General features: G+C 38.9%; 1 protein-coding gene across 4 annotated transcripts in view; it reads left to right on the forward strand.

The window, feature by feature from the left end:
• The window catches only part of rxraa (retinoid X receptor, alpha a), a 91,932-nt gene that overhangs the window by 43,886 nt on the left and 33,065 nt on the right, over positions 1–14,981 (forward strand). For all 4 annotated transcript variants that reach the window (XM_077496453.1, XM_077496450.1, XM_077496451.1 and 1 more), the window contains exon 3: positions 12,202–12,440. In XM_077496453.1, coding sequence (XP_077352579.1) covers positions 12,202–12,440 — 239 coding nt within the window. The remainder of the gene's footprint in view (positions 1–12,201; positions 12,441–14,981) is intronic.

Below are 14,981 nucleotides of genomic sequence, written 5' to 3' on the forward strand. Positions count from 1 at the left end.
TGATATGTTAATGTATTTTTCTGCAATCGCTGATGCAGTAGTTCAGCCTTCTTCTATTTCAAGGCTCTTAGATATCTTCAAATAACTTAAAAATAACAACAAATATCACACACCTCTTCACTCAACCAACAATGCATTGTTACTAAACAGTCAGCTCATTATGACTTGTTCAATGGCTCATAAGTATATTAAAAGCACTAATTAATGTGATTCGGTTCTCCCTCTAATGCAGTACTCTAGGTAGGTCTCTCACTCCAGGCTTATGCCTTCAGCTCTTTCGCTCCTCCTCTGGCTTTAGTGGAATTTGGCTGATGTGCGCCAAGGGGAGGATAGGAGGGAGACTCTCATCTTGTTTCAGTGCTTTATGAGTCTGACGTGTATGTCGGTAATTGCGGTTATAGGTGATTAAACTCACCATGCCCTTCAGGAACCATAGGCAGCTATCAGTCAGCGTCAAGATGAGGCGTAACAGCAGCTCTCTGAGCTCAGACAGGTTCATCTCAGCTCCTGACTCAGAAGCAGCTGCTTCATGTAACTCTCATCTTCCATAAATCGACAAATATCTTCAGTTCACTGTAAATACATACAAATGGATGCCTTATTCAAATGTATCACGGTTAAATGACATCCTCTTGTGAAGTAATTGTGAAAATGGATTTGAGACACGGTGATGGGCTGGTGACCAGTCCAGGTTGTACTCGCTCTGCCTCTCGCCTGAAGTCAGCTGGGATAGGCTGAAAAAACGTACAGGAAATGGATGGATCCTGTTTAAAATTGCTGAATTGTACATTTTAAGAAAATGTTTTGTTTTTGTTACTTTTTTCAACAATTTTATAATTCCTTTCCAGTATTTAAATAAATGTTTTTTGGATGCAAAGAGGCTTGAACTAATTTACAAGAGACCAACTGATGTCTCTTCCATACAATAGCATTTTGGAGCTTGAAAACACATATTTTTATTTTTTTTTTAATCGGGATGCACAATAATACTATTTGCAACTGATACGATAAACCAATAATTTAGAAAATGCAGAGGTCGATGACCAATAAGCCGATAATTGTTTGCCAAATTAACTTCAATACAAATATACTTTAGAGTCCTACAAGTCTAACATGTACAAATACATTGAAACATTGTGTAAAGCACCATGAAGCTGAATTTTATTGATATCTGTGTTTCAAAGACAACCAGTAACTCATTTTGAGTTTCCCAAAACAAAACAGTTATGTTTTAAAAATGCAACAAAAAACTGCCAGGGTATCATTTTCGGGGGACACAGTAAAGAAAGCACACACTGCCATGTTGCCATGATGCATCTTCTGTGAACACGAGGTCGCGGGCATTATGATGTCATAAATATGGAGGCAACCACCACTACCATAGGAGAGAGGGAAGGGGTTGAAGGGTTGGGCACAACTTGAGCCAGAACCACAACAGATGGTTGGCATGTCGATTAATATCAGCTGCTTTCTTTATTATCTGGTTTATCTGTATGATGCCAAATTGGCTGATAATTATCGGCCACCAATATTAGCGTGCATCCCTACATTCAAACACAACAAAAAGACTACATAGAATATTTTGGTCTGAAAAAGTGTTATGGAACATCCCTAATACTTTTCCAAGGAAGTGTTGTTTTACCGCATTACTGCTGTGACAGTGGAAATGCATTCCTATTTTCTTCATTCATATACCACTTGCATTATATACAGTGACGAACGCTCTTAAAGACGTTGGCCAGAGAGAACGAGCTGACAGTGTGTTTGTGCATAATATTTGTTTAATTTTACACTGTACAGTGCACACTGAAAATGCTGCAATGCCTGTCCAGTAGTTGCTTTTCTAGGTCAGTGTGATAACACATTAGCATCTGTACATCTGTATCTATCTGTATCTTTTTTCTTTTTTTTTTTACTGTTGTTTTCCATTCCAGATTCTGTTCCAGTTCCATTCCATACTTAATGATAGGCAAGTTGTGTTTATTATCAGAGTATATATACATGTGTGTGTTTGTGTGGATTGTGTGTGTGGGTGGATAAAGGTGGGTACTGGATTGTAGAATCACTTGATCATTCCATGGTATGTCTGTTTATTTATTCTTGCCTATGCGTGGTGGCCTTTCATACATTTGCAGGATGTTTTTGCATGTATATACATGTATGTGTTCTATTTATGCCACAAAAAAAGCAGGCCTTTGGGCCTGTTGCTTCCTGGTCTAATTGGCGTGTTAATCATATTTTTGTGGGTGGGATATCAATGTGTGTTTGTAAAAGATCCGTGACTTATCTCCGGAGGCAATGTGTGACCGTGGGAGTCCCGCTCCTCATAGGCCTGACCTGACACTCCCATAGCGTAAGGAGTTTTACTCAGATGAGAAGACACAGACGGCCAGGCATCTGAGTTTCAGCCCATTTCATGAATCTGAGCTCCAAATAAAATATTTCTCCTTGTGTGGCATTGCGGAGCTGCATTTTTGTGGTCACTGACCTTTCATTAGTGTGAAACTGGGCTTATCATGGTGTGTGGATGTTTCCCTCTCACACAACCAAGACCCGTTAAACACACAAGGAGCATTTTCAGGGGCATTTTTGTCAAGGCAGAAGGGCCTCTTAGGGTATTGGTTCTTAACCTTGTTGGAGGTACTCAACCCCACCAGTTTCCTATGTGCATTCACCAAACCGTTCTCTATTGAAAATTAAAATATGATTGAATATGAAATATAGATTGAATATGAAAATAGCAGAAGCCCCAGAATTGAGTCCTGTAGAACACCATACATCTCGTTATACATGTGAATTCATATTGCACATATTCATCCATTCTTTTTTTTGCCCGACATACTTAGTATGAAGGGATTACAATAATAATGTCACAAGTTGACTACTGAGCGCACCAAATTCCCTGCAGCACAGATAGGCCAAGCAATCGTGATCACCCTGCAGCAAATGATGCCCAATCCGGGTGTGTCATCACAAATAGTATGAGCCGAGTGTGTGTCTTGACCTATGAGACAGACTCACTGAACTCAGGACCTCTATCTTCGGGTTGCAAGGGTAAGCGAGTTCAGTATCGAAATAAAAAAGGGAAGCAAAATTAAAGAGAACCATTTAATCTGTAGCGATAAATAGAATTTTTGTTTCCCATGCTCTTATTTTAAATGCATTGTGCACAATTCACAGGAGCCATTGTCACTATTTACCCATTCATCACTGACAATTAGACTTCAGCGTTCTTTCATTTGGCTTTGCAATTAAAAAGGACTGTAGTGGAAAAATCCAAGTAGATGTTCCTTTTGAAAGGCTTACTGGACAGCATGTATTTGTTGGACAAGCGCCAGTGCAAATGCAACAGAAGGGAAGTCAGCAGACTGGCCGTCTTCTGTTGGCTGCTGTTAAGATTGACCCTGTCAGGTTGGCTGGTGAGGTGGTGTGTTCTTCGCCATGCCCCTCAACCTCCCTCCCTTCCTTCTGCTTTTTTTTTTCTCTTTGAGCCAGGCATGCATCGAGCATCAGTAGCTCACACTCGCCACTGAAGGGTCTTCCTTCCAAAGCCATGAGTAAACTTGCGCGGACCAATGAACAACACTTGTGTCTTTTAAGCATGGCTGTCCATGCCAGTCATAACACCCTCTTTATTTGGTTGCTGTCGTATAGCCAATCCCAACACATAATTCACTGACATCCAGCCCATGGGAGGCAAAGCTAAAAAAAATAGATATAAAAATGTGGATTTTATCGTTGCTAAATGGGCCTTCCAGAAAATGACTTTCCCAGCACAACTGTCAAAGCAAATACAAGTTGCATCATCGGAAAAATGTTCTTCACCCTTTGACAGCACTGAGGGATCGTTGTTCAACATTCATGTGCTAGAAAAAAATAATAGTTTTGTTGCCTTGTTGTAGTACAAAGTGACAGCTTTTTCATGTTTGGATAATCGTAAACTGGATTGCATATGTGAATCTTTTTCTTATATATTCTGGAAACTTGATGTATTTTGTTAGGTGTCATTAGAATAGTGTAAGTTGTCTAGGCAACAAATATAAACATAATAGACATTGCATTAAAGTATTTTTAAAGCGTTTGACTGTAAACACATATCGTGTACATGTGCATCAGTGTTTCCCTCAGTGTTTTATAAGCCTGGTGGGCCACCCCTGCCAGGCTAAGCGTCCCTAACCACCTGGCTTAGCAAGTTTTCTGGCAGAAACCCTGTGCATGCACTTAGTATTGTAATACCTTGGAAATTTTAAGGTTGCGGTGTATTCTAGGACAATGTACAACTTCCATTTTGTTCACATTTAGAGTCAAGCGCTCAATAGAACATATTCTCAACTACTGTACAATTTAAAATAAACACATAAAAAAAAAACTCAGTTCCCATTCTAATGTAGGAAGTGAGAACGAGTAAGTTTAACTTGAACCACAGTACAAGTTAAACAATTTATTATAAGTTATTTCTGAATCAAGACAGGTCACAAAAGCTATTAACAGCAATTTGTTGGCTGCTGGTCTGACAGTGTATTCAGTCAGGGTTTTGGTGATTAAGAAGTAATTGCGGTTAAAAGGCATGTAACTCATTGCCAACTCTAATGTCATAGTTCACCAGCACTATAATCTCATCATAAGTGCAAACTTTTGGGCCACATTTTTCTGAATCATTTTGCTGGAGTGATTTTACAGTCTTCTCCACCTTCCTCTTTGAGGAGTACGTATGCAGAGCAGGCATAGGTTGGAGCAGCAGTCAGTGTTGCTCGTAAAAACCTTGAGATGCAACAAAGTATGTGGTGCTTTTAATGTGCCAGTGCTAAACGTAAGCAAGCTATGTTAGTCACGTCCCCCGCAGAACTGATTGTTCTGTAGTGAAAGAGACCCTAAACAAAAACAAGAATGGAAGGGTGTGAACATAGATGTAGCAAGGCCAGATAGCTGATGAAGAATTGCCAGTCCTCTCTCTAGAACATGAAAGACTCATGCTTCGAACTGGGATTAGTCCGACCTCCTGGGAGCTTCTCTGATGAGCACTGAATGTAACTGGAAGGATGTGGAAATGAATGGAGAGAGAAGTAGGAACAGATGAGAACGAGAGAATGAAAAAATGAAATGTGGGAGCATGAGCACCAGGGAGAGATGAAAGAGACATACAGTGCAGTTGGCTCTGACACCTGCTCTCATCTTCATGGACGGCAAGTCCATTCTAGGGGCCTTGTCATGCTTACAATTCTTTGTTGACCACCTTCATGCTTGGCTCATTTTTTTGGTATGTATTAATTTATTTTCAAAACATGCCTCAAGCCCCCTGAGAAACTGCTTAGCAAGCCTATTCGTGGACCAGGGACCCAAGTTCCTGTTTGAGCTCATGCCTGTGGAAAAAACACATTGTACATGTACAAACACATTGGGACAGCTGGCCATGACATCTATAAGAACTGTAAACTGGAAGAAAATATGGAACGGCTTTTCTTAGACTCAGAATTCTTCCAACAATCTTTTATTAAATATTTTCTGAAAATGTTTTCCCATTCATCTGGAAGAACATTTGGGTGAGCATTTTACAAAATATTCATGCTAGTCCGATATTTGTCAATGGTCTGGGCACCGTTCCATCATTGTTAGTCCGTCATTTTTTAACATTTTTTTTTTAAGCCAAACCAAACTGTAATACGTCATTTTACTTTAACCATGCTTTCGCCATCACGCCACAACCACTACTTTAGGACCGGCAAACAGAGGTAGGCATTTGATCTGTACTGATGGACTGTCCGTCAGTACGTCAATCGTCAACAAAATGGGCTCAAAAGTGGCTGAAAACAACATTTCCATTTTATTCACTAGATTAAATAAATCAATTTTATATTAAGTAGACGTGCAATTTAAGCTGTTAACCACAATCAAAGAAACAACTTGTCTGTTATTGAACACAACTAAAGCAAAAGGAGATTTCATGCATTCAGTACTTAGTGTAACCTGACATCCTTAGTTGAACAAGGTATACTGTCAAACTGACTATGTAACTTCTATTTTTGTATGAAAGGTCAATACCATCTGAAAATATATGTTGGTAACTTGATATATGAAAATGTGTGTATTGAGGCACTTAATGACGAACTTTATGAGTGCGTATAGCCCATATATCAATGTTTCAGATACCACTCAGACACTTTACTGGAATTGCAGGCTGAAGAAAAAAACTTTTACCATCAATCAGGTGTCTGGACAACTTAATGATTCTGAAAATATAGACTCCATATTCCAAAAAAAATCCACAGAATGTTTCTGGAAACACACCACCTACAACAGACCAATTACTTTATTTATGCAAAATCAATCAACCCAAATTAATATTCACACAAGTCAACGAAGGTGTGTACAACCTTTTGACTGTTACTGTAGTTTTAGCTGTGTGCTGTATATGTGTTCGCTGTCATTTCCCCGGTTTGAATTGGTTTCCTTTCATACTTTTACATAAGTGTAATCTAGCTGCAACTTGATGCTTTCAGCCTTTCATTGAGGCAGTTCATCATCCTACATTTAATTTTATCAAATCAAACTGTCAAACATCTGATAGCAAAACTAACAAAAATGGTGAAAGTAAGATCAGATTTCGTACAACCATGTTATCTTCCTATGTTCGGGCTATGTATATATTTGATAGCTTTCTAGTGTGTTTTGGCAGTGAGAGAGCGAGATAAGGGGCCTGGGTGGTGATTGTCATCTTGAGGAGGAAGCTTGATGAATCATAGCTTCCTGACAGCCTTGAACTACTACCGTGACTTGGATTCATACAGATGTACCATTCATGAATATATTCTATATTTAAGTTAGACAGGAATTCCACATACAAATGTTTTCTTGACTGACTCAATCATTTATGGATAAATTAGAGTTTGTGCTGTTGTTGGTTGCATAGTGTCATGTTGTTGACAAGAAATGAAAAGTCCTCAAAAAGAGCAGAAGGACATCTGTTGTAAATGTAATCCCCCTGACGCCTGCTCCACAGGCCACGGAGACAATTATTACTCTGTGTCTTCTCCTTGATGAAAATACTATTGTCGATTTGATGTTCCTGTTATAAGCTGCTGACCAAAGGACAGCCAGCGTGGTTCATTCGGTGAGCTGGCTGTTTTTCATTTGTGTATTGCATCTTTTTCTCAGTAGTGTTTATGCTCTTACTTTCTTCAGGGCTTGTTTCTCCAATGGCTTTTCTCCTTAAACCCATATCAAGTATAATAGATGTGCTAGTTCTTTTCAGTGACACATATCTGGAGTACAAATTAGACACCGTAGGTGATCCATGCTGCTCTGAGGCCATTTCAGGCTGAGGGTCCACATCGCTTTCTCCAGTTTTCCTCATTTTCTGTTTTGAAACTTTTCTTTAAATAGCTACATAATTCACGTTTAATGTTGTTGCATAATAACTTCAGGTTCATTCATATGTGGACAGCAGTCTAGTAACCAAATGTCAGATTCATAGTTATTGAGTTCCGTAGTCTGAATGCAGTGGAAAATATTTTAGATGGATTTGCACAATGAACACCAAATCAATTCTTTCACTATTTTTGGGGGAATCAAGGTGGGCCAATTTCACAGTTTTTATAGTAATACTTTTATCATGTGGGCTTGTATAGGTATTTTCAGACTGCTATTCTCAGCAGCATTTGTTCAAACTTGTCTTGTACAGCTCTCTTCGCAGCGCTCTTGCTCTGAGCTCCCAGCCAGAGACGGTATAACACTTCAGAGCCGAAGAGAACAATTAGGCCATATCAGCAGACTGGAGTGTTGGCAGTCGTAGAAGTGTTTGCAATAGCTCCAGTAATCTGTGGCTGTAGTTGGCATTCAGCCATGGCCAGCCACACAGCTTCCTCAGACACTCAAAAGTTACGGAGGGCATGGGCATGCCTGAAGAGGCTGTGCTTTCATCCATATCATATTTGGGCAATATATGAAAATTAGGGGAAAATAAAGTCAGCCGAGAGACAGAAAACACTAATAAGGAGAGCGGGGGGAAGATTTAAGTCTTTAATGAGGGCAGAATGGGGTTATATCAACACTGTGTATCAAATGATTGTGGCCCACCTACTGTAAAATTATGGGTGGCCTGTTTTGGTTCTTTTCTGCCATTTTGCCTACATTAAGACTTGTTTCTTTTGCTCTTACATTTTAGTCTGCAAGTTGGATCATGGATGTCAGCAGATAGGGGCGTTTAAAAGCAACCGAACGAGGGATTGAATACTTTTGATTTGAGCTGTCAAGCTTCAGCTGTAGTTTTAGCGAGTCGGTGTGATCACAACGTGTCTTGACAAGCACCTTACACAAGCTTCTCAATGTACCGTAAATGTTGGAATGTGAGTGGCAAAAGAAACTTTTTTTTTTTTTTTTTTTTTTTTTCGAATTGGACAGACATTAATAATATTTACCATCTCCTTTTCCCCTTTGCTGCAATTGGTTTGAAATGAATCATCCACCATTGCATCTTTGTTTCTGTAAACATACACCTGAATTTCAGTTTTGGAATTCTAAGTAATTACAAATATGTCACTGATCACAGCTTAGAAGACGTTTGATTTTATGGACTTTTTACCAGTATTTTTCTATTACGTATGATATTACTTAGGATTTTCATATGATTACGCATCACCCACAGCAGGTTAATTCCATTTTAAAGGGTCCATTGATTGATTTATTTAGTTTTTCAATTAGACTATTCCATACTTGAAAAAAATCCATTATTGATGAACTTTGATGATTCACAAACAACGGTGTTTTACAATGCTGCAGCTGAGATAGAATAATTATAATTGTACTCTTCAAACACCAAATATGTATACCAGTACTCATGGCAACGGCACATTGTCCCATATTCAACATCAACTGATTACTTGTCATCAGACAGTAAATTATATTATCTTGACCCGAAATCAAAGAACCTATTTTGTCTCTAATAATCAATACCATACCGAATAGTGCAGCTGTTATGATGTTATGTAAGCAACATACCTGCCAAAGCTATCACATTTCTGTCAAAATACAATCCAGATCGGGGTTTACTGAATTGAACTATACAGGTCTGCTTTATTTATTGAGAGATAAGGTGGCGTGACGTTGACTGAAAAATAAACCACAGCGCTCCATGGAACACTGAATGAAATATGAGCTCTCTATTGTCATACTGATATAGATATCAGCATAAAGACTCCAAAAATGAAGTTGTTATACTGACTTCTGTGTTATTTTGGGCTCTGGGTTTTACGCAACTGTCTCACTCGCTTGGGATTTTTGTTGAATTTCTCTCCCCTCTCCTCTCTACTTATTCTGAAGACTTCTGGAGAAATGCTAATGACGAGCGTCTCATCCCGACTCTGCTGTGGAGCACTGTGCATTTCAAAACTGACTCACCTGCCTCTCCTAAAAGTCCCTGTGAAAAATGGGAAAATATACTTGGCACCTACAATCAAGGGGGAAAAAAACAAACTAACTGTTTTTGACCAGTCTCCTCTCAGAGGAACCACAGTTTGCTCATATACACAATTGTAGGCATAAGTGACTCATGGCTGTTATTTACTCTGCAGTCAACCCATTAATTTTATTTTTATTTATCCATGTGTTGCCCCATTCCAATGCCAACAGAAATTAATAAAACAATAATTTGTTTGCATTATAGCCATGATTAAAAAGGTGTTTGTTCATGAGTTTGAAGGTAAAATTTTAGAATTGAAGAGAAACAATTTCTATTTGTTACATTTTAAGTATAGAAAGGTAAAATTAATTAAACCACTATTTTAACGGCCTATACCAGTACTAGAAAAATCAGGAACTAGAAATTACAATACTAGAATAATAGAAAATTGCCATTAACTTCATGCGATTATTAGGAAGAATACTATATTGGGATACAAAGATCTTTAAAATTATCTTTCATTAGAAATTTTATGCATCAAACATACTAGTGGTATCAGTACTTGGTATCAGTCTCCTTGACTACTAGATTTCTGTACGCGTGCTGGTATCGGTCTGGAAAAAAATGGCTAAGAAATAATATTTAAGACAGAATAACACCAGGTGACAAACTAATCATCCATCCCAAACTTCCTTCCAAAGGTTTATGTTACCCTCGTTTCACTTTTCTACTAAAACAAAACAAAAAACACTGCAAAAAGATCACCTCTGTTGGTGAACAAATGAGGAGAGCCTATTTGGAGATGATGGTCATTACTGGCATCCACAATAAAAGCTTACCTGTCACACAGTGTTTCATCTAATAGCACATGCTATAATTTTGTAGGCTGCTTTTATCCCCGCATAGCTCCCAATCATCCATTCATATAAACTTTATATAACTCTGCTGTTGCAGTCTTGGATGCTTAAAGCATCCAAGACTGCAACAGCAGAGCACAAATTGGCAAATTTCCTCTGCACATTCAAACTAAACAACAGAGGATAAGAGCGATGGGAAGAGGAAGTATTGTTTAGGAATAAGAGATGCTTGTATGGAGAATGGAGGCGGTAAACAAGAAAATCTGCTGTTGGCTGCTGCAGTAGAGCGATGATGGTACTAATTTGTTTATTTCTATCTGTCAGTGGTACATTTACGTCGGTTGAACAACAGCGATGCAGTATTGTGCCCCATTTAAATAAGTCTGTGTTTGTGTATGTTGGCGTGCATAGAAACTGGATGGCTGCCAATCTCGTCTTGGATGCTGCAGCAACTTTCAAAATGTAATTTTAGGATACTTTCCTTTGACCTTCCATCCTCTGGTGTGAAGGCAGGAAATGAAGAGAACACTTTTCCCTCCTGCTCTAATCTCACTCTGGCAGGCAAGAATTAACAAGCAAACACAGACATGCATTTGTTTTACTGTGAGATATTTTGTTGCAGCGCTTTGCTAACATCACTTGATCACTATCAGAGAGGATGTTGTCATCTTTTTGTATGAATGTTCTGCTTTCATCCAAGAGAAATGGATTGGAAGGAACACTAGAGAATGAATGGGACAGAACAAGATCTACCTTCCAGTCTGTTATCCCCCTAGAAGTGGAACTGGCTGGGAATCTGTCAGCTGAGTGCATCCCCAAAGCCCCCCTAGCACCCCCTGCTGAGACCTACAATGGCAGATTGGCAACTCTAATACCACAGCTCTTTTTATCTGCCTGAATTAAAACCCAATTGGAAAGGGGTTATGGGAATTGCTGGCTCATGGAGAGCTATGTATTTATTTGTTTATTTTTGAAGGAATTATGTGTGTGGGCGCATTTTAGGGAAAAAATGTAATTGGAGGGATAGAAGCTCGAGGGGTATCAGTCAAAGGATTAAACACTGAACTAATATAGCCTGATGCAGAGCTGTTGTTTGGCCTTTATTAAGAAGGATGTGTGTTTGTTTTCCAAAGGATGAGGTCTGTGTGTGTGTATGCGCTCACAGGAAGTGTTCATGAGGCAAGCAGGATGTGCAGGAAAATGTTTGGCTGAGTTGAGTTGGCAGCGAACTTGCTGCGCTGAGAAACACGCAAAACATTGATGCAAAGATTCACCCTCGTTTATTTGACATTTTCTTAATTTTTGGGTTCTATTTGTTATACAAGAGTAAAAAATAAAAGACCTTAAATAAAATTCATGATGTTGCTGCTGCAAAAAAAAAAGTATAACTGAATGAAAGGCAGTTCTGAAAGATTACACATGTAGAAAGGCGTCATTATCAGTGCACATACGACCCTGCCACCAAATTCTTTTCTCTTGCCTGTTCCGTATCGTTTGTGTTGACAGCTGATGGGATGATGCTTGATGGAAGATTCTCATTCAAGGTTAAGCGTAGGACTTTTCTATGAAGGAGAGCAAAAGAGAGTGAGCGAATATCTCCAATACTCATGAACACATCACTCTCTCTTCAATCTTGTTACCTTCAACTTGGGTGCAAGGTCGTTTTTTTTTTCCATTCCTCCAGAGAGAACTATTTCACTCGTCAACCACATATTTAACATCGACAAAACAGTTATGCAGCAGTTAGAGAAATGGTTCCCAGGTATTTTAACGTTAAAAATTCTTCAGGAATCAAAGCCTCTTTTTGCTTTTTGGCAACCAATTGAGCGTGACACCACCCGTCGCCCAAATTCGCTCAGAATCCAGATAGAAAGTGGGACAGGAAATGGATGGATGGATATATCAAAGCAATACAAACCTCTCAAAATGTATCATTTCACTTCTGAACAGACTCATCAGGTCAGATGGTCTCTTCTCCGCTGGGCTCACCCACCTCCCATCGAGGAATGCACCCATCTTTGCTCAGTCCAACGACCATGGGGCCCTCCGGGTCTCTCCACTCTCCCATCAGCACGTTGAGCTCGCCCATGAACGGCCTGGCATCACCCTTCTCTGTCATCAGCTCGCCCATGGGCCCCCACTCCATGACCTCGCCCGGCATGGGCTACGGCCCTAGTGTCAGCCCCCAGGTAAGGCTAGTAACAGACACTGACACATGCGTACATGCGCCACTGTTGACCAATGTAACCTTTTATTGAAGTTGAAGTGAAAAAATGATTCGTTGGGTGCTTTTCCTCTCATGGTTTCTCTGTGCCCCTCTCTATGACTAAGCTGAAAGTAAAAAAATAAATAAACAACAATATTTTTAAGTGCCTTATTATTCTATTAGTTTTTTTTCACATTATGTCACACTGGAAAAAAAAGAACTACAGCTGCCCTATTAATTTATCGTGTCTTACAAATTCTATTGACATGCCTCAGAAGTGCAAATTGCACGCGCTGACTGTGACACGCACTTAATTCTCTTAAGTAGGCCCCATCAGACTGTGGCTCTGCTTTGACCCTATGCCACAGTTAATCAAGGCCTATTCAACTTGGATTCCATAGTATTTTAGCTCTGTCACTCTTCTGCTATATAAGAGACACATTTGTCACTGTCTCGCTCCACACGTTGCCTCTATGCCTTCAATCTTGTTCAGTTCTCTGTGGTAGTCCTTTTTTCCTTCATCTATTTTGCATCATCTTCCCCTTTCTGTCATTTTTGTTCATCAATGTGTGCTGGTTTATTTGGAATCAAAACACACATACACACCCCTACAAATACAAGGACATACACACACGCACACACAATTAAGACATCAAAGTCTGCTGTGGCCCAATTTCTGCCTTGAGCCATATCTAAAATTGAAAGTTTCTTTTAAAATGCATTTGCTGCCCTTTTTCTGGTTGCTAATAAATGTGCATCGTGAAATGATTTGGATGGACTATTCATACAATAGCAGACTTCATTGCTCCCTTCTGAGCAAAAACTTGTGTGGACGACGCAAAGCAACCACTTTTTTTTTTTTAATTGCTCGAAAGTTATACAGAGAGAAAAAAAATGTATTTTAACACTTTAAAATTGTTTTCTAAGTCACCATTTATTGGTAAGATCAAATTTACAACATCCACATATACAGTAAAATTAGATTGGTTGTATATTGTTATGAAAAATATTTCATTAATTAGAGGCGTTGTCATTCACTATACTTTACATAAGAGGCAGAATACACAGTTGCAAGTAAATGCTTTACTTTAATATATATAGTTGTGTTTATTGCTCAAACACAACCTGTGCTTCCTTTAACATTACCATCCGCTGTCAGCTAAACTGGATCATCTGCGGTCAAAAATAATGGTGTGATTAATCTGCGTTAATACATGATGAATGCAATTTTTTTGTGATTAATTAATTAGTTAACACTTTAACTTTGACAACACTAATTTGCTGCAAATGGTCTGAATTAAATAAATAATGACAGCAATTGTTGTCAGCGGCCAGTGGAGTAATTCCAAATTTAAATTCCTAATTTAAATCAATGTGGTGGCCGTGATTCATTCCAGACCAGCTATGCAGTTTTTAATGTTTCAGTTTTATTATTATTGTTCTTTTCCACGTTATGACTGCCTTGCAACCTTAATGTGCAATAACTTAATGCTTTAAATGTGAACTTAAACAGCAACAGTCAATGAAAATTGTTGATTTTCCATCAGGCTAATACACCGAACCAGACTTGGCCCCTCCTTCATATTTTAACTGTTGATGATGCTAATGTTAGCTCCGGTGCGCCATGCTCAACATGTTTTGGATTAAGGTGACAGCATATGCTTGAAATTCTTCAATAATAAATATTTTGTTGCATTTCAAAAAAATATATATATAGGCTACTTTGTGTCCTCTAATCTCATTCTTATTTTGTACATCAGTGTGCCAGGAATTAGGACATTAGGAATTAGGAGATGTTCTGTGACGCCAAGAGTGCAGGAATAAAAGAGTGTGATTAAATGTGTTCTTTCTAAATTGGCTATATTTTCTGTAAATAATTATTTTAAATTAATGTGTTACAGTCCCAGCCCTATTATTGCACAAATACTCATGCATTTATTATCATGCATTGCACATTGATATTTTGCAAAGTCCTCTATCTGAAATAATGTGTGATGTCTAATGTTTGATGATTTGAGCCTTTAATCCGTGAATGTTTGCATAGCTAAGACTGCAGGGGCTCTTCACTGTTGCATTTTGAGGGTGGAGAACATCAATTTGATGTGAGAATGTCACTCTGAGGGTTGAGATGACGGCACGTCTCTGGTGCGGTGCGGTGCTCGATGGGACAATTTGATCAAAAAACTCGCCTGACTACTGTTCTGCGAGTTAACTGGAACAAAGTTGCAGATAAGGGTCTGTATTCTTCCATAACCACTGTGGTAGAGTCCGTGCACCTCCCGGCAAATGCTACAACGCATCCAGTTCTCAGAAAATCTAATCTCTGGGCCGTCGACACAATTGATCACCTAATTTTGATGCTTATTTGGATGATAGGCTGACTAACGTCATGCGCATGTCAGACGATCGACTAATACTACCTTTGCAATCAATTGATTGATTGTGATCGAGATATTGAGCATCGTTGATCGAGACAAGTGAAGGCATTACAAAAAGTATGTTCACTTTATTCTCGTGTTAATTG

The sequence above is a fragment of the Festucalex cinctus genome, chromosome 15 (genome assembly GCF_051991245.1).
Source record: "Festucalex cinctus isolate MCC-2025b chromosome 15, RoL_Fcin_1.0, whole genome shotgun sequence".
NCBI lineage: Eukaryota > Metazoa > Chordata > Actinopteri > Syngnathiformes > Syngnathidae > Festucalex > Festucalex cinctus.